At 43.6% G+C, this 21,312-nt stretch overlaps 1 protein-coding gene across 11 annotated transcripts in view; it reads right to left on the bottom strand.

The window, feature by feature from the left end:
- The window catches only part of PDSS1 (decaprenyl diphosphate synthase subunit 1), a 44,464-nt gene that overhangs the window by 18,904 nt on the left and 4,248 nt on the right, over positions 1-21,312 (bottom strand). For 8 of the 11 annotated variants that reach the window (XR_007456532.1, XR_007456533.1, XR_007456534.1 and 5 more), the window contains exons 2-7: positions 21,061-21,125; positions 20,507-20,627; positions 17,684-17,814; positions 6,501-6,642; positions 3,547-3,658; positions 3,338-3,447 (exon numbers count right to left, since the gene is read on the bottom strand). Coding sequence is in view for 5 of the 11 variants with exons in the window: in XM_049624741.1 (XP_049480698.1) it covers positions 3,338-3,447; positions 3,547-3,658; positions 6,501-6,642; positions 17,684-17,814; positions 20,507-20,627; positions 21,061-21,125 (681 nt within the window). In the remaining 6 variants the exon portion in view is untranslated. Of the gene's footprint in view, positions 1-3,333; positions 3,448-3,546; positions 3,659-6,500; positions 6,643-8,207; positions 8,542-17,683; positions 17,815-20,506; positions 20,628-21,060; positions 21,126-21,312 lie in introns of those variants that run through there. The other 3 variants (XR_007456537.1, XM_049624744.1, XM_049624745.1) reach the window with 3 other exon arrangements.

Genomic DNA, 21,312 nt, shown 5'->3' with positions numbered 1-21,312 from the left:
TATGTATGCTATAACGTCTCTGGCTTCCTAAGCAGAGCATTGTGACCACACCACGATCAAAGCTTTCCTTGGTGTCTTGGGTCCATGTCCTTGGCCCTTCGTAGGGTTTGATCATCTGCAAGCTTCACTTAACGCCCTAGTGTGCCTTATGAAGTTGGCTCTCCATCTTCATGGAGATTTTGACCATCAAAGGTATGATGATCAATGAAGGGTTTATGTAGCAACTTTATGGCACCCTTTTAAAATGAGTGATTCTTTTATTTGGCATTCTAACGTCTGCCATATTTTCAGCCAACTCTCTTTTTATTTAAAAAAAAAAAGTTATTTATTCATTTGAGAAAGTGAGAGAGTGCATGAGCTGGGGAGGGTCAGAGACAGAGAATCCTAAGCAGGCTCCATGCTGCCAGCGCAGAGCCTGATGCAGGGCTCAAACTCACAAACTGTGAGATCATGACCTGAGCTGAAATCAAGGGCCAGATGCTCAACCAACTGAGCCACCCAGATGCCCCAGCCATCTCTCTTTTTAAAAAACCACACAGGCAATTCTTTGCAAAAAAATATTGGCCCTTTTCACTAAAGACAAAAATGGCTGAAGTCATGGCCAGCATGTTCTACATAATTCACATTTCTTAGTGTTTCAATTTTGTGTTTTTAGGAAGAAAATGTCTGCATTCTTTTAGGATTCACAATTATCCATTTCTTGACGCTTTTCAGAATGGAGACACTATTGGCAAGGGGCCTTTTTCACTGAAGAGACCTGAGGAAAAGTGCTCTTTAACTGCAGGAATGTTGAGAGAGCATCATGGCAGCAATGTCCATCTGTCCCCTGAAGGTCTCCCTCTGTTGCTGCTTTGATCACAACCTACTTGCCAGGTTTCATTTCTGCCACATTGATTACGCGGAGGTATGGTCAGATGAGTTATCCTATGGAGAGAACTGGCTCTCATTTAGGGGCTAGAACCAAATACCACATGTTGTATAAGGACAATACTGACTTTTTTTTTGAGAGAGTGTGAGCAGGGGAGGGACAGAGAGGGGGAGGACAGAGGATCCGGAGTGGGTTCTGCGCTGACAGCAGCAAGGCCCAATGCAGGGCTTGAACTCATGAACTGTGAGACCATGCCCTGAGTCGCACTTGGATGCTCAATCGCCTGAGCCACCCAGGTGCCCCAAGAATACTGGCTTTAAAAAAAAGAAGAGTGCTCTTCAGCAAATGGTGCTGGGAAAACTGGACAGCGACATGCAGAAGAATGAACCTGGACCACTTTCTTACACCATACACAAAAATAAACTCTAAATGGATGAAAGACCTAAATGTAAGTCAGGAAGCCATCAAAATCCTTGAGGAGAAAGCAGGCAAAAACCTCTTTGACCAGACCCGCAGCAACTTCTTACTCAACATGGTCTCTGGAAGCAAGGGAAACAAAAGCAAAAATTAACTACTGGGACCTCATCAAAATAAAAAGCTTCTGCACAGAGAAGGAAACAATCAGCAAAACTAAAAGGCAATCAACGGAATAGGAGAAGATATTTGCAAATGACATATCAGATAAAGGGTTAGTATCCAAAATCTATAAAGAACTCGTCAAACTCAACACCCAAAAAACAAATAATCCAGTGAAGAAAAGGGCAAAAGATATGAATAGCTACTTCTCCAAAGAAGACATCCAGATGGAAAACAGACACATGAAAAAATGCCCAACATAACTCATCATCAGGGAAATGCAAATTAAAACCACAATGAGATACCACCTCACACCTGTCAGAATGGCTAAAAATAAATAACTCAGGCAACAAAAGATGTTGGCGAGGATGCAGAGAGGAGGAACCCTTTTGCACTGCTGGTGGGAAGGCAAACTGGTGCAGCCACTCTGGAAAACAGTATGGAGGTTCCTCAAAAAATTAAAAATAGAACTACCCTACGACGCAGCAATTGCACTACTAGGCATTTACCCAAGGGATACAGGTGTGCTGATTCAAAGGGGCGCATGCACCCTGATGTTTATAGCAGTGATATCGATAATAGCCAAAGTATGGAAAGAGCCCAAATGTCCACTGATGGACGAATGGATAAAGAAGATGTGACATACATACATACATATATACATACATACATACATATATACATACATACATACATACATACAGTGGAATACTACTCAGCGATGAAAAAGAAATGAAATCTTGCCATTTGCAACTACGTGGATAGAACTGGAGGTATTCTGCTAAGCGAAATTAGTCAGAGAAAGACAAATATATGACTTTACTCACATGAGGAATTTAAGATGCAAAACAGATCAACATAAGGGAAGGGAAGCAAAACTAAAATAAAAACTGGGAGGGGGAAAAACATAAGAAACTTTTAAATACAGAGAACAAACTCAGGGTTGCTGGAGGGATAGTGGGTGGGGGGGATGGGTTAAATGGGTAAGGTATTAAGGAAGACACTTGTTGGGGATGGATCACTGGAATCTACTCCTGAAATCATTATTGTTGTACATATGCTAACTTGGATGTAAATTAAAAAATAAAAATAAATAAAAATAAAAGTGGCAGTAAATCCAAGAAAATGAAAAGCTGGACCCATGCCTCTCAGAATGGGAAAAATAAAAAATAAAAACAAGAAGACCAGAGGGAAGGCCAGGGAGGGAAATCAAGGGAGAGAAAAGTTATGGTGCACACTCGATTTACAGCCCAAAGAAAAATGGCTTGTTTATAGTTCATTCCCCAAAGATTGGAGGATCTACTACTCCTAATAAAGAACAAAGAAAACTAGGACAACCTAACAGGTATTTTTTCTTGGGCAGAAGTGCCCAATTCTTGATTTTGGCTCGGTCACAATTCCAGGGTCGTGAGACCGAACCCTGTGTCGGGCTTCGAGCTAGGAGCCTGCTTGAGATTCTCTCTCTCTTCCTCCGCACACCCCGCTGCCCCCCCCCCCAAAAAAAAACACAGCACTTTGTAACTTTTTAACGCTAACATGTCAGAAATGGTATATGGGACAACAACCATGAAAGACATTATTCCACTAATCATGACAAGTTTTTCAAAATGTTAAACAGTCTGGAGAGTAAACTGGGTGCAGATAGCTTATTCTGATTCTGTTCTTGGGGGGGAAGGATGAAGAGTGAATGCATGCACAGCAAAAGAAGACTGTGAAACCCACAGCAGAAGATCCCACTGTTTGGGGATGTAATTCTCTCAATGACCTCTTGGGATTCTGGTTACTATTTTAAGGTTCTCCAGTGAAATGTTTCCCAGGAAATTAGCTCCCAAGAAAGAGCTATGAGGCATTTTTTTTTTTTTTTTAACGTGAACAAAGACAGAACGTACATACTGCTTTACAACTGTTGGCTATCAGACTGGCAGTCTTCTTGAAGGTCTTTTCAAGGTAGTGTGCGAATCTCTCATTCTCATTTTCTTTTGACCCTAGCTGAAGAAACTCGCCTATAAAGAAAGAAAGGGGTAATTTGCGATACGGTTTGATTGCCTGGATAACTCTACTGAGACTGAATTAAAAAAGCAGCAGCGTCAGAATTAACCTACCACGCACCAAATCTTCAATAACTTGGGTTAAAATAGATATGACAGTTGTATTTCCAATCCGTGCCAGAGCTATAGATGCTGCAGAAAGAATTAGATCACCAGCGAGAACAGCCTAGAAAAGAAAAAAGAAAACAACTCAGAGAAAAGGATCGGAGCAGTGGAGCCAACAATGAAGCTGGCTCCTCAGAAGATAAATACAGAAAGGGAGGGAGGGTTCATCTTGGCCGTGAGTCTTCCCCTACCTCTTCCTCAGTAGGACTCTGTAATCGTCAGTTACAGATTCGGCACATAGTGGGCATGGGATCAGTTCCCAGATCTCTCCAATCGGAGCTGAGGAAGTGGATGTGTGGAGATGGACAGGGTCAAACTCTCTCGCTTCATCCCTGGGCCCCACCAGGGTACAGCTGCCCTCAGACTGGCCGTGCTGGACACTTGCTCTTCGCTCACACCGTGCTGTTGTGTCTGTGCACCTATCATTCTACTCAGAAAGTCCTTCCCCTTCTTTACTGAGCTGACTCCTCTGCACAATTAGCACAGAGGACACTTCTAGGAAGTCCATTTGGATCTGCATGAGAACAGCACCCCGTGCATACTGCAGTCTTCTCATTTTTCTTCAACTACTGATTCCCTATCTACCAACTCCTTGAGGGCACGGGCTGGCAATGATCTCAGCCAGCACTTGGCACACCCCAGCGCCTGGCATTTTTCTCAATGAAAACCAAACCAGGGAATCCTGGCTCCAAGTTCAAAGCTCTTTGCACTGTATTACACTGCTCCTCATTCTCAGATAAAATTTTTTGTAGTGAACACTAGATAATCAATATTTTTTCCAATCTTCTTTAGAGTGGGAGTAGATGCCCATACTGTATTTGTAGCTTATTAAAAATTATATATAAATGAATTACAGACTGTAATTAAACATACTCATTTTCATATTTAAAAATATGCCTACATTTTATGTTATAGTTATAAATGGTTGATCTCATAGACATTTTAATTCATAGAATTTTCAACATAACCACATTTTAAGTTTTTATTGTCTTTTCTCTGGTACCTAAAATTATGTTCAGTATGTTTACCTATTTATCATTTTATAGAACATACTGTACAAGTGATCTCAACATACACATATACATTAACAAAGTCATCGTATACATTATGACATATACGTGCACATATATGTCTATCCTTCAGCCACCCGTACATCATTTGCAGCTGGAGGGCTCAGGATCTCTAGGCTTTTACGTCTTTCCTCTCCTGGCCCTGGGGATCCCAGAGGCCAGAAGGTTCCAGCCTGTGAAAGTAAAGTCTCCAGACTGGGCACTGGGGAATGCTGGCTGAGGGGTTAAAGGAAAGAAGGGCTGGAACCCAGGCAGGGTACCGCGGGCTCCTGGAGCAGGTGCTGTGTGAATGGACTTTCAATGGACACACAGTACTTTTGGCTAAGAGGTGGTAAAGGGGAGGAGGCTTGCAGGCAGGCCTGTGTAAGGCAGACCAGTCACAGGCTGAAAGAGGCCCCCAACAGCAGAGATGATCACAGCGGGGACTAACAAGGCAGGGAGAAGGCCCGAATTTGTTGTTGGTGGTGGTTTTTTTTTTTTAATTTTTATGTTTATTTTTGAGAGAGAGAGACACTGAGTGCAAATGGGAGAAGGGGAGAGGAAGAGGGAGACATAGAATCTGAAGCAGGCTCCAGGCTCCGAGCTGTTAGCACAGAGCCCGACGTTGGGCTTGAACTCACAAGCCGTGAGATCATGACGTGAGCCAAAGTCAGATGTGTAACCTACTGAACCACCCAGGTGCCCCCAGGATTTGTTCTCTTAACTAAGGCTTTAGGGACAGGCCCTGAGAACAGCTGACTCAGGGACATGTCATAAAGGTACCCATGACCTCTCCAGAATGAAACTGCACTCCCCCCCACCCTTTTTTTTAAAAACAACATTCTGATGTATGGAATTCCGCCCATAGGACACAAGACCTTTCAATTTAAAATTTGAAATAAAAGATTTATAAGTGAGATCTCAGGACTCGATTACACAGCAAAGTCATGTACAAGAAAGCAAAACCGGCACGTGAAGATAACAATTAATATATATTTCTTCTTTTTCATAGGGCAATTAGAAAATAGAAGGTAACCAGGTACTACAAATATGTGAGGGGAAGAAAAATAAATGTGTGAGGGAGGGGAAGGCGAGCCAAGGGAAACCTCGTTCACACTAATGTTTCATGTGTGCTTCAAACAGGCAGGGCGGCCACGGGAGGTGCGTGTGGAGGGGGCTGCCCGCATCACACGAAAGGCCTATATGTCTTCATATTCATTTGTGCAGCTTCATTCCCGTTCTTCAAACATGATTTAAATACCTTTAAGCAGAAGTCCCCATCTTATATACCCCTTCAAGAGATGCTGATAAAATACTATGGAAATATCCTTTAAAATATACATGTATGAACCAAACTCAATTATACAGCCTCTACAAAAGGTAGAATTTTCACAGTGTGTGTATATATCTTTCTGTGTACCTATATTTAAAACAATATAATATTCACACACATATATTTTAGCTTTACTTAGTTACTTGTCATGACACTCTTGTACATGGCAGTCAATAGATAAAGAATCAAACTGAATCTGGGTACTCTGAGCCCAGAAGTAAAATGTATGAGTCCTCATGAAACATGCTTTTTGGATAACAACAAAAATCTCTTTCTCAATAACCAAAAGGAATTCTATGTAAAACTATGAATAACCAGAAATACTAAGTTCAGCTTTCTATGGTTTTCTCTATTAGCAAATGTCCGTACGCAGACAAGACATGAATTCTATTTTGAAATTTGGAAGGCCGCATGTGAGGAAGCATACTTTACTTTTTAATGAGACAAATCTAAAAAATAAAATGCAACCCAAAGAGTGTGTAGTTGGGTAAGAAGATTGAAAGGAAACTAAAACACCGTACCTTCTTTTCACCCCAGATCTTATTGACCGTGTGTTTTCCTCTCCGAGAACTTGCATCGTCGATGACATCGTCGTGTACCAGACTAGCAGTGTGGATCATTTCTGCAATTAAGGCTATGGAGCGCTGGTCTGCTTGCACGTCTCTAATTAACAGAAAGCAATGCTTTTTAACAGAGCCGCTGTCTATAACCTTCTCAGCAATCATCTTGTCAAAACTGGACATCCGATCTAGGATAAAGAACTTTATTTCTCTAAGAGAAACTGTATAAACACTTTGGCTTCCCTACAAAGCCATTTCTACCATTTGGAGAACATTTTAAAAATGTGTGAGCTACCCTGCCGAGGCTATATTTTGTAGACAGCACATTCAGAAGTAGAATTTGTATGATTAACAACAAAAAAGTTTAAACATCTCAGAAGTCTGGCCATGAGGCTGAAGAATCAGCTGTAGGCACTAGAATCGTGGTCTTGGGCGTCTGGGGAAGCTCGTCAATTGTGATTAGGTTATAAGGAGATTTTGGGGCTTGGGGGGGGAGGGGAGACAGGTTAAGAAGCACTCTGAAAAAGTATTCTAAAGAACCAACGATCAGTATGTTTAAAGCTTTTAATATTGTCTTAAATGAAATGTTTAGGAAGAAGACCTCAAGCACCCAGATAGAACTTTTGTTGCAACGGTCTTCCAATTCATACTTCACCCTGGCATTAGAAATGGAAACTTTTCTTTCCCAGCTTTAAGACAATATACAGGATAAGCATTGTCAAGAAGGTACATGGCTATGAGTTTTAGAGTTCAAAGGGAATGTACCCCTTTTTAATCATCATCATTATCACAATCATCATCTATGGGAATTTTTAAAAGCTGAATTTTGAGAAAATCAAATTGGGGAAATAACCAACTGAATTATCTGAAACCGAAAACATATGCCTGACTTAAATGCATGGTAACGAAATGTTTCACTTATTCAATAGCTTCTTACTTTTCAAAATATCATCACGTTATCTCTTCAGGGGGGAAAAGAGAAGGATGTTGAAACAGAACTTTTTCTTTAAAAAAAATAATCTAGGCTGAACATCTGCAAAAGATAAGTGCCTATTCTAGAGCCTCACATTTAGCAGAAAGCTATGGAAAATGAGGCCCAAGTACATTAAAGATGCTGGTATTTAACTACAGACACTAAGTCAGCCTGAAGAGAACCTTCTGATCTTACTTTAAATATAAATTTAAAATAGGGTGCTTTGCCGGCAACTCTTAGCTAAGATTTCAGAATTAAACCTCAGACCCTTCCAACTGCTTTTAGCCCAGAAATCGATTGCCAAGTGCAGCGCATTATTTATTAACCTGTCACAATCATAACAGTTCTAAATACTTCCAGATCACACCATGGTCTTTCGAGGCGGGAGAAGTAAAGCAACACGGGGTGGAGACCAGTTCTAACAACAGGACCGTAAATAGGAAAACGAAGGTTCCAATGGCTTCAAAGAGCTTGTTGTGAAACCCTTGATGAGACACTGCTCACAGGCCCTACGGTAGGAGGCTTGGACCTTAAATATCTTTTAGGTGAATGTACTGGACCCTACCTTGAGTTCAAATGCACAGGAAAAGTGGTAGACATTCACAGGTGTTTTGTATAAAGGCCACCTTTCAGATATTTTCACCATGGCATTTTGGCCTAATACACACTTCCTACTAGTTGGTAGCAGAACTTACCTTGAAAAACAACTGTGAGGGCCTCTAGCCTTCCTTATGCTTTCCTAAGGTGGGCACCGCCTCCATTATCATAAACTCTGTGGGCAGACAGGTGTTCCTGCTGGGGAGTTGTGATGAAATGGCAGTGCTCACTGACACACTGGAGTTTTGTAATTTCAAGAGATTAAAGACAAAGATGTCTTAAAATATTTTGAAATGTCAACGACTACATGTATACAGAAAGGCCATTTTACGTGGCTAAATTACTGACTGCAATCAGGATTCTTTGTTAGAACGTTGTCTGGTATTGTGACACAGCCCATATGCAGAATAGACATTATTTCAGATGTTTTAAAAAAAATGTTTATTTATTTTTGAGACAGTGAGCAAGCAGGGGAGGGGCAGAGAGAGGGAGACAGAGAATCCCAAGCAGGCTCTGCACTCTGAGTGCAGAGCCTGAAGCTTGAAATCAAGAGTCAGACACATAAACAACAGCCACCCTCAGGTACCCCTGAGATGTTTTCTAATTGTATTTGATATCCTTTTTCCTACACAACTAAGTTTTAATGTGTGCCAGCTTATATCCAGAAAATACTGCCACTGCCTGTCCATAGCACAGCATAATGGCTGGAACCAAAATTTACAGATTACAGAAAACTCTCACACTATCTTTAAGATGAAAGCTCCAAAGTGCCAAACTGAGTCATGCCTTCAGAAAGCTGGGCACCATTTTCACTTCCTACCGTGACAGCTGACACACTCTCCTGGCTTCTGGGAGAGGTGCTGAGAAAAGCCAGACTGGAAAGACAGCCTGAGAAAAGGAGCCCCTTGGTCTGAAAGTTGGCTGTGTCCCCCATACTTCACACATGGCGGAGTATGCGATGATTCAGCAAGCCCGTTGGGGTATTTGTTTTTTTCCCCTTCATTAGATTTAAAGCAACATTTTTTATAACGGAATAGTTCAAGTGCAGACAAAAATACATGGAGTCATAAAATGACACGCTCCACCCCATGTACACTTGACTCAGTTTACATGTGATTTAAATAAAATGGTTTTTTCCTATCCACACTAATACATAATGTGAAATCTTAAACAAATTATAAGTAAACCCTCAGTGTGGGAAAATTGTCTCTAAACAGAAATTCAAACGTTGCCAATTGATTACCTTGGTTCAGAATGAATGAGGGTAGCAAATTTAAATAGTAAATGTGATTCCACTTTAAAAGCAGATATACAGAAGTTTCTACTCCCAACTCTACAGAGGCTGTATCAAAACCAGAACTCTCAAGTGGTATTTTATACAGAAGGCTCTATTTCTATTATAAAGTGTTCTTTTTGTCTAACAATTCTAAAAGTAAGTGTTTCCCTTTGCTTGTTAGAACTCTGCCAAGCTTAGTGTTTCTTAAATATATAACCCTTGTCCACCATGTCAGAATCCATACTCTTGAAAATGCAGACTGAGGAGTCAAAATCTGACAATGGGGCTCAGGAATCTGTATTTGGAAAAAGCATGTCAGGAGATTCTGATGCGCAAAGTTTGGAAAATGCTGTTCTATCAGGTATTCATTTGATTTACCACAAGCCACAAATGGAAGCTTTCCTAGAGAAAGGGTTTTTTTTGTTTTTGGTAAAAACTCTGCCTTTGCTGGCCCACTGCTGCACTGCCTCTGAAACAAGAGGCCACTCTCCTAAACATGACCTGGAACTTGGCAGGGGGGCAGGGGGACAGGGAGCAGCTAATGACTCCTCAAGTCCCTTCAGAGAGCAGAATGGCTCACCGGCTCACATGCAAAATCACGGAGGATGACCTCTCTTCCCTCTTATACTCTGCATCATTATGAATTTGAAAGGACATGACTGGATGCTTTTTTAGTTTGGTCTGAAAAAACTCACTACTTAAAATGCAAGCAGAGTCCTTTGCTATCAAATTCTTCAGGAGGCAAACTGCATTTCCTAGTTACCTGATGAAAACACACATATTCAAGTTTTCAGCATGCTGAACAATATATCCATATAGACTCAGGTAAGATTTTCTCTTTCTCTGTCACTGAACTGACTTGCTATAAGCTGGAGTCCTTTGCCTATGAAGACTGTGGGATGTGTCCTGCTTTACCTCTGGTCTGCTCGTGTCAGAACTGGTGGACACAGAAGAGGCACCTCCAGAAGGAGAGGGAAGCCCGTCTGGGCCCCTCCCTGCGCTGATGTGACGTGATGTAATGATGGGGCCTGTGTTAGTTTCCTGTGGCTGCTGTGACACATTACCACAAACTTGGGTGTGTTTTTTTTTTTAAGTTTATTTATTTTGAGAGAGAGCGTGCGCACGGGAGGGGCAGAGAGCGCGAGAGAGAATCCCAAGCAGGCTCTGCACTGCCAGCACAGAGCCTGATGCGGGGCTGGAACTCACGAACTGTGAAATCGTGACCTGAGCCGAAACCAAGAGTAGGACACTTAACCGAGTCAGCTAGGCACCCCCAAACTTGGTGGTTTAAATCAACAGAAACTCTCTCATAGTACTGGAGGCCAGAACACAGTTCCACGGAGCACCCTTCCAGCCCTTCCAGCCACGGGCAGCTGTCTGCAGACTTTGGCTCATGGCCCTGGGACCTCAATCTTCAAAATCTCTCTGCTCCACCTTCACACGGCCCTCCCTTCTGTGTGCATCAACCTCCCTCTGCTTTCCTCTTATAGGGAGACACGTGACCGCACGTAAGACTCATCAGATAATCCTGGATAATGTCCCCATTTCAAGATTCTTAACTAAATCCCTTCTGCAAAGACCCTTTCTTGCTACATGACGTAACACAGGCTCCAAGGATGAGGATGTGTATACCTTCGGTGCGGCCATTTTTCAGCCTAACAGTTTATTTTTTATTAAAAAAATTTTTTAATGTTTATTTTATTTTTGAGGGACAGACAGAGCACGAGCAGGAGAAGGGCAGAGAGAGAGGGAGACACAGAATCTGAAACAGACTCCAGGCTCCGAGCTGTCAGCACAGAGCCCGTGACAGGGCTTGAACCCACAAATCGTGAAATCATGACCTGAGCAGAAGCCAGAAGCTTAACTAACTAGGCCACCCAGGCACCCCCAGCCTAACAGTTTCTTACTTTCACTAGCCTCTTTTGCTGGTGCTCAAACATTTCCTTGTCAGGGATCAAATTCTTCAAATTACCTTTCACTGCACCTGTCTAAAATCTCCTTTTGTCCTCCTAAGTGATACTACACTGAAGTGTCTCATCTTCCACAGAGACATTCAGGTAGAATGAGCAGGACCGCAGGGTTTCTGACCATCTCTCACTCTCTGCTTTTCATGCTTGGTGTCATCTTTCTGTTTCCTGGCCTCTGTCTCTGGCCTCTGCAATCTTGTTTCCTTTTCCTGTATTCCTTACAGGCATGTTGAGGATGCTATTGGCATGAACACCAAAGGTACTTTCCATCTGAAGAATAGCAGAGTGCAGGAGGGATACCTGAATTAGGAGCTCACTGGCTATCCACCTTCATAAACCCAAACAAGCACACCAGACTCAGTGGAGTCTATTTCTCTTGGTTGAGAACACAGTTTTAAGCTTGATCAGGAGTCATGAAGTCAGTAGTTCTGACATCAAGAGAACAGAACTGACATCCAAGAGCAGCTGCTCCTGATATTTACCTCCAGAGAGAACAGATGCCTGCAAAGCTGCATCACAGGTGATGCAGGGTTCGTGCTGTTTATTTTCTTGCCACCAAAGAAGCACTGCAGAAGTTTCGGGATCTTTGGAGCAACCCACCATGATGATATCTTAGACCAACCACTTATCTAGGCAACAGATTCTGGGTGCTACTGAATTAACTCAGCACTTGGTTTTTTTTTCAGACTGGGCACAGCGAATCCAAGCATAGTTGATTCCTTCAGTGATGAAATCATCCTGGTGTAGTAGGCGCCAGAAGAGGGTGCACATGTGTTTAAAAGCCCTATAGGCCTCTTGCTCTCACTAATGTTCTCCTTATACTTGAGCTTGACCTAACCAACGAAATGGATGACCGTCTGGTTATCAAAATCTTCTCCCTCTCAGTAGGTGTCCTTTATTATAGACTCTACTTTCAGATCGTTTTCGTTTTATCTTTTTTTTTTTTTTTTAATTGTAGAGAGAGCGGGGAAGAGGGACAGAGGGAGAGAGAGAATCTTAAGCAGGCTTCACGCTCAGCAAGGAGCCTGATGCCGGGCTGAATCCCACGACCCTGGGATCATGATCTGAGCTGAAATCAAGAGTCAGATGCTCAACCGACTGAGCCACCCAGGGGCCCCTTAAGATCCTTAAAAAAAAAAAAAAAAAAAAAATTTGTAACGGACGCCTTGGTGCTTCAGTTGGTTGAGCATCTGACTTTGGCTCAGGTCATGATCTCATGGTTCGTTGAGTTCGAGCCCCACACCGGGTTTGCTGCTGTCAGCACAGAGCCCACTTGGGATCCTCTGTCCTCTTCTCTCTGCCCCTACCTCTTCCCCAGTGGCACGTGCGCTACTCTCTCTCTCTCTCTCAATAATAATAAACATTAAAAAAATTTCTGTTGCTTTTTATTAATTCTTGTTAACAGTCCATTTTATAACTGAACATTTTCAATACTTCTGAGCACCTCATGCGCTGCTGCTTCCATATATTTATCTTTTTAAAGCAGTATTTTTTTTTTTTAATTTTTTTTTTTTTCAACGTTTTTAATTTATTTTTGGGACAGAGAGAGACAGAGCATGAACGGGGGAGGGGCAGAGAGAGAGGGAGACACAGAATCGGAAACAGGCTCCAGGCTCCGAGCCATCGGCCCAGAGCCCGACGCGGGGCTCGAACTCACGGACCGCGAGATCGTGACCTGGCTGAAGTCGGACGCTTAACCGACTGCGCCACCCAGGCGCCCCTAAAGCAGTATTTTTAAATGTCAGAAATTCCCTACCATATATAATTGAAAGCTGGCTAGATGACACACAATACGGACAGAAACCTTTAAACAGTTGGTATTTTTTTTTTTTTTTAAGCTGAAGAGACAGTATTTTGCAAAGACTGTTTTGTAAAGACTAAATCGAACCCCGATTCGGAATCTGAACAACCAGCAAGTACAACTACAAATTTTTCACAATACGATGCCACAACTTGCAGTTATCTCCTTAAGCCAACAGACATCTACATGCTAATCAGTATCTTTAAAACCCTCATTAAAAATGAAAGTGAACTGGGGTGCCTGGATGACTCAGTTGTTTGAGTGCCCAATTTGCACAATCAAGACAGATACACACATGCCCAAGGCAGATACACACATGGCCAATATAATGTGGGCAGTCCTGTCACCCCAATCACTAGCAGCAATAGCCACTTCCAGTGCCGGAAGACTTCCACACAGGAACGGATGGTGCCAAGATCAATGACAAGAATAGATCCCTTCAATGAGGCAGCCGAGCAGAGGGTTTGGCTTGAGGAAGATGAGACACCACAGTTGTGCTGCAGCATTCAGCGAGTGGAGCGATTTTACAGAAATCATTTTTGATCTAATTTCTTTAATAAAGTAAGTCCTGACCTACAGTTAGTTTGCTGAGCTCTGTGGCAGGTTGGGTTCTCTGGGAAGCAGACTCTGAAGTTTAGAATACAGAATGCCTGTCTATCCAGGAGTGCCCTGGGTGTCAACAGCTGGGAGGGGGAGAGGAGGAAACAGGCCTGGGTAGAGCGAGAAGTTTCTGCAGTGCAGGCCCATCCATAGCGTGCTCTGGAGCCACAATGGCCCCTCACCTCCCTCAATCCCTGAATGTGGGCTGGCTTGAGAAGTTCATGGCCTCCAGCAAGAGGATTTTCTGCAGCTAACATATTCTTGAAGAGGCTGAGAATTGAATGTTCTCTGTCAAGGAGACCTGGTCAGCACGGAATCCTTCACTGAAGCAAGAGTTCTTCAATAAGAAGGATCTAGGTGGCACATTTCAGAAGCAGCCCAGCTGTTTTCTGGACCTTTCAGTCTGAATCATCTGTTGTGTGCACTCCTACTTTACCAGCCCAGGTACTGTAGTTATTAGGATACAGGTAAGAAATGTAAAGATTGAGACTTAAGCTCTTCAGGACCGTATTACCTTTTGAGAATGTATTATAAGCTTCAGAGACCCTTCCCCCGAAAAATAGAAATACACAAAAAATTTTGTGTACAATTCTAAGGACTCACAGACCCCCATAACACCCACAGACCTCAGGTTAAGAAGTCTCAGTAATCTAGCAAAGAATATTTAATGGACAGCTGAAAAGCTTAATAAAGGAAAAAGAAAAATCAATTAAAATCCCCATTGCTATTTTTTTTTTATTATCTATTTTGAGAGACAGAGAGTGCATGTATGAGCGGGGGAGGGGCAGAGAGCGAGAACGAGCGAGAGAGAATCCCAAGCAGGTTCTGCACTGTCAGCGCAGAGCCCAATTCGGGGCTCAATCCAACAAACCATATGATTAGGACCTGAGCAAAAATCAAGAGTTGGAGGCATAACAGACTGAGCCACCCAGGCATCCCTCCCCCTCGCTATTTCTTAGGTATCTGCTCTATTCGGTTTTCTAAAACCCTCACCAGGATTATTACTTACCTATGTAATACATATTTCACAGACAAGAAGATAACATCTGATAAGCCACAGAGAAGCCATTAAACTTGGGTTGTCAAACAACAAAGCAGGGATCTCTCAACTGAAGTACTGGAATGGGTTCTAGTGCTACTGGGGCTTGGGAACGTCTCTGGCAGTACTGGCTGCAAACAAGCTCTGTGGCTCCCGCCCCTGAATCTACAGCTACCTTTTGTCAATGTTGTTCTAGGTCTTTCTCAGCAAGCACAGCCAGAAATGGCCCAGGTCTCCAGAAGCTCCCCGACTCCCACACATCTGTTTGCTGTAAGAGGCACAGCTGGATATTTAGCTAATGATGGGCCCGATTCAAAAGGGTTTTATGAAGCAAATATTCTCAAGATGCTGGATACTGTGGTATACGACTTGAATGCATGTCACCACTGTGACTCCCACTCCAACGCGGGACACTGCCTCTGCACTGTGTCTTTGGTGAGCCCTGCTCCAATCGCTTACGGGAGAATGAGGCCACAGCTAGAACACCCCAGAGAGGGCAGTGTTGAACTTACTTTTTATTTTACTTAAGTCAACACTACCCACAACGTGGTGCTGGAACTCACAGCCCTAAAATCAAGAGTCACCTGCTCCACCAACTGAGCCAGCCAGGCGCCCCTCGAACTTAACTTTTTATTTTTTTTTAATTTTTTTTTTAACGTTTATTTTATTTATTTTTGAGACAGAGAGAGACAGAGCATGAACGGGGGAGGGTCAGAGAGAGAGGGAGACACAGAATCGGAAACAGGCTCCAGGCTCTGAGCCGTCAGCACAGAGCCTGACGCGGGGCTCGAACTCACGGACCGCGAGATCATGACCTGAGCCGAAGTCGGCCGCCCAACTGACTGAGCCACCCAGGCGCCCCGAACTTAACTTTTTATTTTTTTTTAATTTTTTTTTTAACGTTTATTTTATTTATTTTTGAGACAGAGAGAGACAGAGCATGAACGGGGGAGGGTCAGAGAGAGAGGGAGACACAGAATCCGAAACAGGCTCCAGGCTCTGAGCAGTCAGCACAGAGCCTGACGCGGGGCTCGAACTCACGGACCGCGAGATCATGACCTGAGCCGAAGTCGGCCGCCCAACTGACTGAGCCACCCAGGCGCCCCGAACTTAACTTTTTTTTTTTTTTTCAACGTTTTTTATTTATTTTTGGGACAGAGAGAGACAGAGCATGAACGGGGGAGGGGCAGAGAGAGAGGGAGACACAGAATCGGAAACAGGCTCCAGGCTCCGAGCCATCGGCCCAGAGCCTGACGCGGGGCTCGAACTCACGGACCGCGAGATCGTGACCTGGCTGAAGTCGGACGCTTAACCGACCGCGCCACCCAGGCGCCCCGAACTTAACTTTTTAAACTAGCAATGCCTTTGTTGTGTTATATCCTCCCATGTTTTCTATAACTAATGGTTTATAGTTTCAGTAAGGGAAACTGAAAAAACTTGCAACCATGGGGAGAGCCGGAGAGGATTTGGAGTGATGCAGAATGTTTTCCTTCCCATGTCATCTCTGAGGGTAACAGACTGTATTACGCATAAATCTGAGAAATAAAAATATAAACACACACTCTCTCTAGTCCAGTGGTTCTCGACAGGGATGATTTTGCTCCCTGGGGACATTTGGCAATGTCTGGAGACATTTTTGGTGCTCATCAACTTGGCAGGGGGTGCAACTGGCATCTCACGGGGGGAGGCAAGGGATGCTGCTAAACATCTATACTACACATGACAGCCCCCACACAAAGAATTATTTGGTCCAAAACATCAGTCACGTCAAGGCCAAGAAACCCTGCTCTAGGTCACATGAGATGTATTCAAATGTGGCTCATTTCTGCTGCTCTGCCTCCCCGGTGAAGTGGAAGCGGACCTGAGGACAGTGAAAGGCCCACTGCCAGAGAGCTCTGTCTGTTGAAGCTGCACTGTGAGCACTCAGTGAGTCTCGGAGGGTGGGTGGGAGGCACTCTGAGGTGGCGTACTGTGCTGGAGCTGGAGGCCCAGCAGCGGGGAACAAAAGGCCGACACGGCTGAGGAGAGCAGCTGCTGAGAGGCAACACCTGACCCTCTTGAGGCATTCCTCAAAGTACCACCTACTGGGAGGAGGGGATATCACAGAGATGTCCAGCCCTAGGGAAATGGATGAGTACATTACGGTGTACTGGAATTTCCATTGGTACATCACACGATGTAAAAATAACAACCACGAAGACACTCCAGCATCGTGGTAAACAGTGAAAACACAGTTGGGAGTAAACAAAGCAGAATGCAATCCTATATACACAGTATGACTGACTGGGTACAAGAGTAGAGGGGATGAGGGAACTGCAAAGATGGCTGGCTACAGTAAGAGGTCAATCCTTTTTCCTTTTAAGATTTCCTTTGATACCATGGTTTCAATGTTTAACGATTTTATGTATGTTCAAAACACAAAAGTTGAGGGCCAACAGTCAAAACGCCTTCTTTTAAGATTTTTCTTTGGCAGATTTCCAAAGGTCATGGGAGGGCAGGCTCTCAGGGGTGTGGTGCCCAGACTTGAAGCACAGTGGGCGTAGCTCATGACTTTTAATGATAACCTTTGGACTAACTGCTCTGTGTGTATTACATGTATGCATACACCCTGCTATTCTACACTTCGGAGTGAGAAAACCAAATCTGGCTTTTAAAATTCTTTTCGAAATGCTTATTTGCAGCTGAAGTTGTTCTTTGAGGACATTAAAGTGTGGAAAAGGAAGATGCCTATACCAGTGGACTCTGGTGACTCAAAGTCAGAAACTACTCACCACAAAGTGGATTCTTAGATAAATGCTACCTCTTCAACAGGGAACTAAGTGGCAAGCTTGGGGAGGAAGATTTGGCAAATATAAAAAAAACCGCCAGAGGAGTGAAAGTCAGTAACTCACCGGGAGTTATTATGATGGATATTACACGCCCGGGCCATTAGCACCACAATAATTGGTCGAAAGGCTTTTCCTTTACCATCGAAGTAGTATTCAGACATTTCCTTAAGTTCGGTTGTAGATATGACTAGTTCCTGGAATAAAGTTTCTCTGTGTCAATATGGCATCACAATGGCACAAAAGTCAACAGGATTTCTTTTACAAAACCCTGATTTGGTTTCAGTGGACTCAGTTGTATTCAGTGTACTCATTTCACTTGAGAGATTCAACACTCAGCTGGAAAAGGTGCTAACACTGTATTGTCACAAAACTGGCTGTCCTGCAGCTGGGCCACAAGCAATGCCTGGCCCGCCTGAGTGGCCTAAGGGCAAGGGTGAGCAGTGCCGCCTGCCCCTGTGACTCCAGCAGACTCCAGGGATGAGCAGGAAAGTACCAGGTGGCCCAGGGACTCTGGGCCAGTAACAGCTGGATACAGTGACAGCTGGATAGGGGCAGGTAGCAGCTTGGAAGATGGAGGGGAGAGGACAAAGACAGGGAGTGTGGGAGCCAATGAAGCAGGTGTTAAGGGAGTGTCTGGGGTGGGGAGGCAAAGCTGTGTATCAGGGGCAGGAAGACAAGGGGACAGCCAGGGAGAAGCAGGGATCAGTAAGCCTGACTCGGCCAGACAGGTGAAAGGTTCACAGAGGAAGTTTCAGACACAGTTTGCCAGACTGTGAGGAGCTTACAATTGAGTTGGGAAGATAAAATTTCTTAAAAATATAAAATGTTCAGAATGGTAACTTGGGCGATGACAGAATTAAATTAAATGTAGTAAGGGGTGCCTGGGTAGCTCAGTCGATTAATCGTCCGACTTCGGCTCAAGTCATGAACTTGCAGTTTGTGAGTTCAAGCCCACATCAGGCTCTGTGCTGACAGCTCAGAGCCTGGAGCCTGCTTCAGATTCTGTATTTCTCTCTCTCTCTCTCTGCCCCTCCCCTGCTCACACTCTGACTGTCTTCTCTCTCTCTCTCTCTCTCAAAAGTGAGATTAAAAAAAATTAAAACAAATAAATGTAAATTAAATCAAATGCAGTAAAAGTTCAGAGAAGGGAAAAATCAGCATGGGCTAGAGAACCAACTATTTAATGGAGGGTATAAGCTTTGATCTGGGATTAAAGAATAAGAAGGATTTTGATTCATGAAGAGAAGGGAGAGACTTCCAGCCGATGGACATGTGTTTACTGTACCTGCCTCTCACGGACTTGCTATGATGAACCACAGCTTATGTACCCAAAGAAATGGGAGCTAAGAATGGACCCAGAGGACCATCAGCCAGGCTCAGGTGAACACAGTACAGTGGGACAGGCTTTAACTAAGATAGCGACTTTAGTACCAGACACAGTAATAAACGCAGAGATTGCAAAGTAAAATGAGTCCTATAAGGAGCTCAGTCTAGAGGGTGAGAGGTACAACAATAATACACAGTGTGATGGGTGCTGCTCTGAGATAAGCACAGCTCCTCTGGGAGCACAAAGGGGGCACTGCTGCCCCCTTTGGAGGGGGAGGCAGGAGAGCAACAGTGACAGGGCCACAGAAGCAGCAGTGGCCTGGCCTAGACTGTGGGGATGGAAGGCAAGAAACAGACAAGGAGGACATGAAAGGAGAAGAGGAACAATTCCAGGATCCTGCCTGGGGTTCTCAGGCGGCACCTTCAATGAACAGGAAAAACAAGAAAAAACAATTAGGAAGGGAAAGCAGAGTTTCAGATAGGTTACATTTGAGACAGTCATGGACATTCCATGGAGCTGACCAGGGAGTAGTTAGATGTGTGGTTTTAAGAGAGACAATTCAACCTGGAACAGACATATTATTTGGGAAGTGTTCCACATTGTTGGGAGTGGTCAACAGTGTCCAGTGTTCAATAAAGTCACAGGAGATAAAAACCAAGTGTCCACTGGATTTAGCAGAAGGTGCTACGGAAGCTATGGGCTGGCAAAGGCAGTTTTAGAGGGGAGCCTGGAAAGGAAGCTGCAGAGGGACGCTGGAGGAAACCTGAAAGGGCCAAAAGAAAGAGGCAGGGAATACCGTACTGGAAGGGAAGGGGGAACAAGGCTCAAGGGATGGCTCTTTAAAGGATGAACAAACTGGAACACCAACACTGGCTGTGAGAGAGGTGAAGAGGGAGAGCCTGCAGAGAAAGGAGAGGGAACAGGCAATGGCGGGACTAGTTCCTAAGGCACTGAGGAGGCAAAGGGCACGGGACTAAGCTGGAGGCAAAAGGAGGCCTGGAAAGGGAGGGAACATTTACTTCACTGAGGTGGAGGAAAGCATGCAGATGGGTACGTAAATGGTAACAAAGCAGGTGTCCAGAGAGTGACTCCTAAAGGCCTCCCCTCAGTCTATTAAATAGGAAGTGGCCGTTGCTATGAGAACAGGAGAGTAAGGTAAGGGTTTGAGGAGGAAAGTGGAGGACCCTGAAAGGGAAGGAAGCTGATGAGGGGCACATGAATATTTCTGGGCAGCATCTGAGAATCCACCAAAAGTTTTGTGGATAAAAGCATTTAATACATAAAGCCCCATTTGGGGGCAGTCTGGCACTGATCTTCAAGCACTTCAATATGCCTGGAGCAGGTGAAGGAATAAGGGAGGGTAAGTACCGGTTTTTTCAGTTCCCCAGCTCTGTGATAATGCCACTCTGGATGGGGACATGTACTGTACCCTCCATACCGCCCCCCTATGTTGCCCAAGAAACATTTGAAACTTGACACTCATGAATCAAGTTTGCAATGACAGTGTACACAATTCTAAGAAATCAACATTACTGACAGTACTATCAAAGCTCTCTTACCTTTCTAATGTCTTCATACAGATCTTTCAAGTCTCTCCAACCGAGTTTGAAAGGATCGGTGTATTTCTCACCACTCCGTGTTTTACTACAACAGCACGCTGCTGACGTTGTGTGATGGAACCTGGGACAAGCACGAAGCACACAACGTAAGACTGAGTGCCATTCTATTAAGTGAGATAATTTCATTTTTAAGTAAGAATTATATACACATATTCATATACATATACTTGCTGGAAATTAAGCATGAATGGTCATTACAATTTAGAACACACAGAATTCTGTTCTTGCTCAACAATACATAAATAGCTTATTTTTATAATCAGGAACTCGAGAACCCACAAAATCAAATACTAAACTAGTTTATTGTGTTCTGAGTTTAAATTTTATTATACTTCCATTTTTTTGAAAAGGCAGAGGTCACACAGAGCGATACCGTGGCACATAGTGAGACAAAATATTCAATTTGTTGGAGTAGCCCCCCACAGTTTAGAACAGAAATTTACTGGCAATATGGCTAATAACTTTAGTGGTTGTAATACAGATTATAAACTTACCGTGACATACTATACCTATTTGAAAAAGCAGATGTTAAACTCTTCACAAGATTAGAGTAGGACATCTACAAAATAAAAGCATTAAGAAACCTATAAGAATATTCATGCAAAAATTGTTTATAATGCCAGATAAATAAAACCTCCATAGTTCATAATAAATACAGTCTTTAGTTGTCCCTTGTAGGTAGATTGCAAACTTCAGAAAAATGATAATAAAATTACCTTATTACAAAAGCAGTATTTGTCATTACG

This window comes from Panthera uncia, chromosome B4, assembly GCF_023721935.1.
Source record: "Panthera uncia isolate 11264 chromosome B4, Puncia_PCG_1.0, whole genome shotgun sequence".
Lineage (NCBI taxonomy): Eukaryota > Metazoa > Chordata > Mammalia > Carnivora > Felidae > Panthera > Panthera uncia.
The sequence above is the reverse complement of the archived record's forward strand: the minus strand, read 5'-3'. Positions and strand labels throughout refer to the sequence as shown.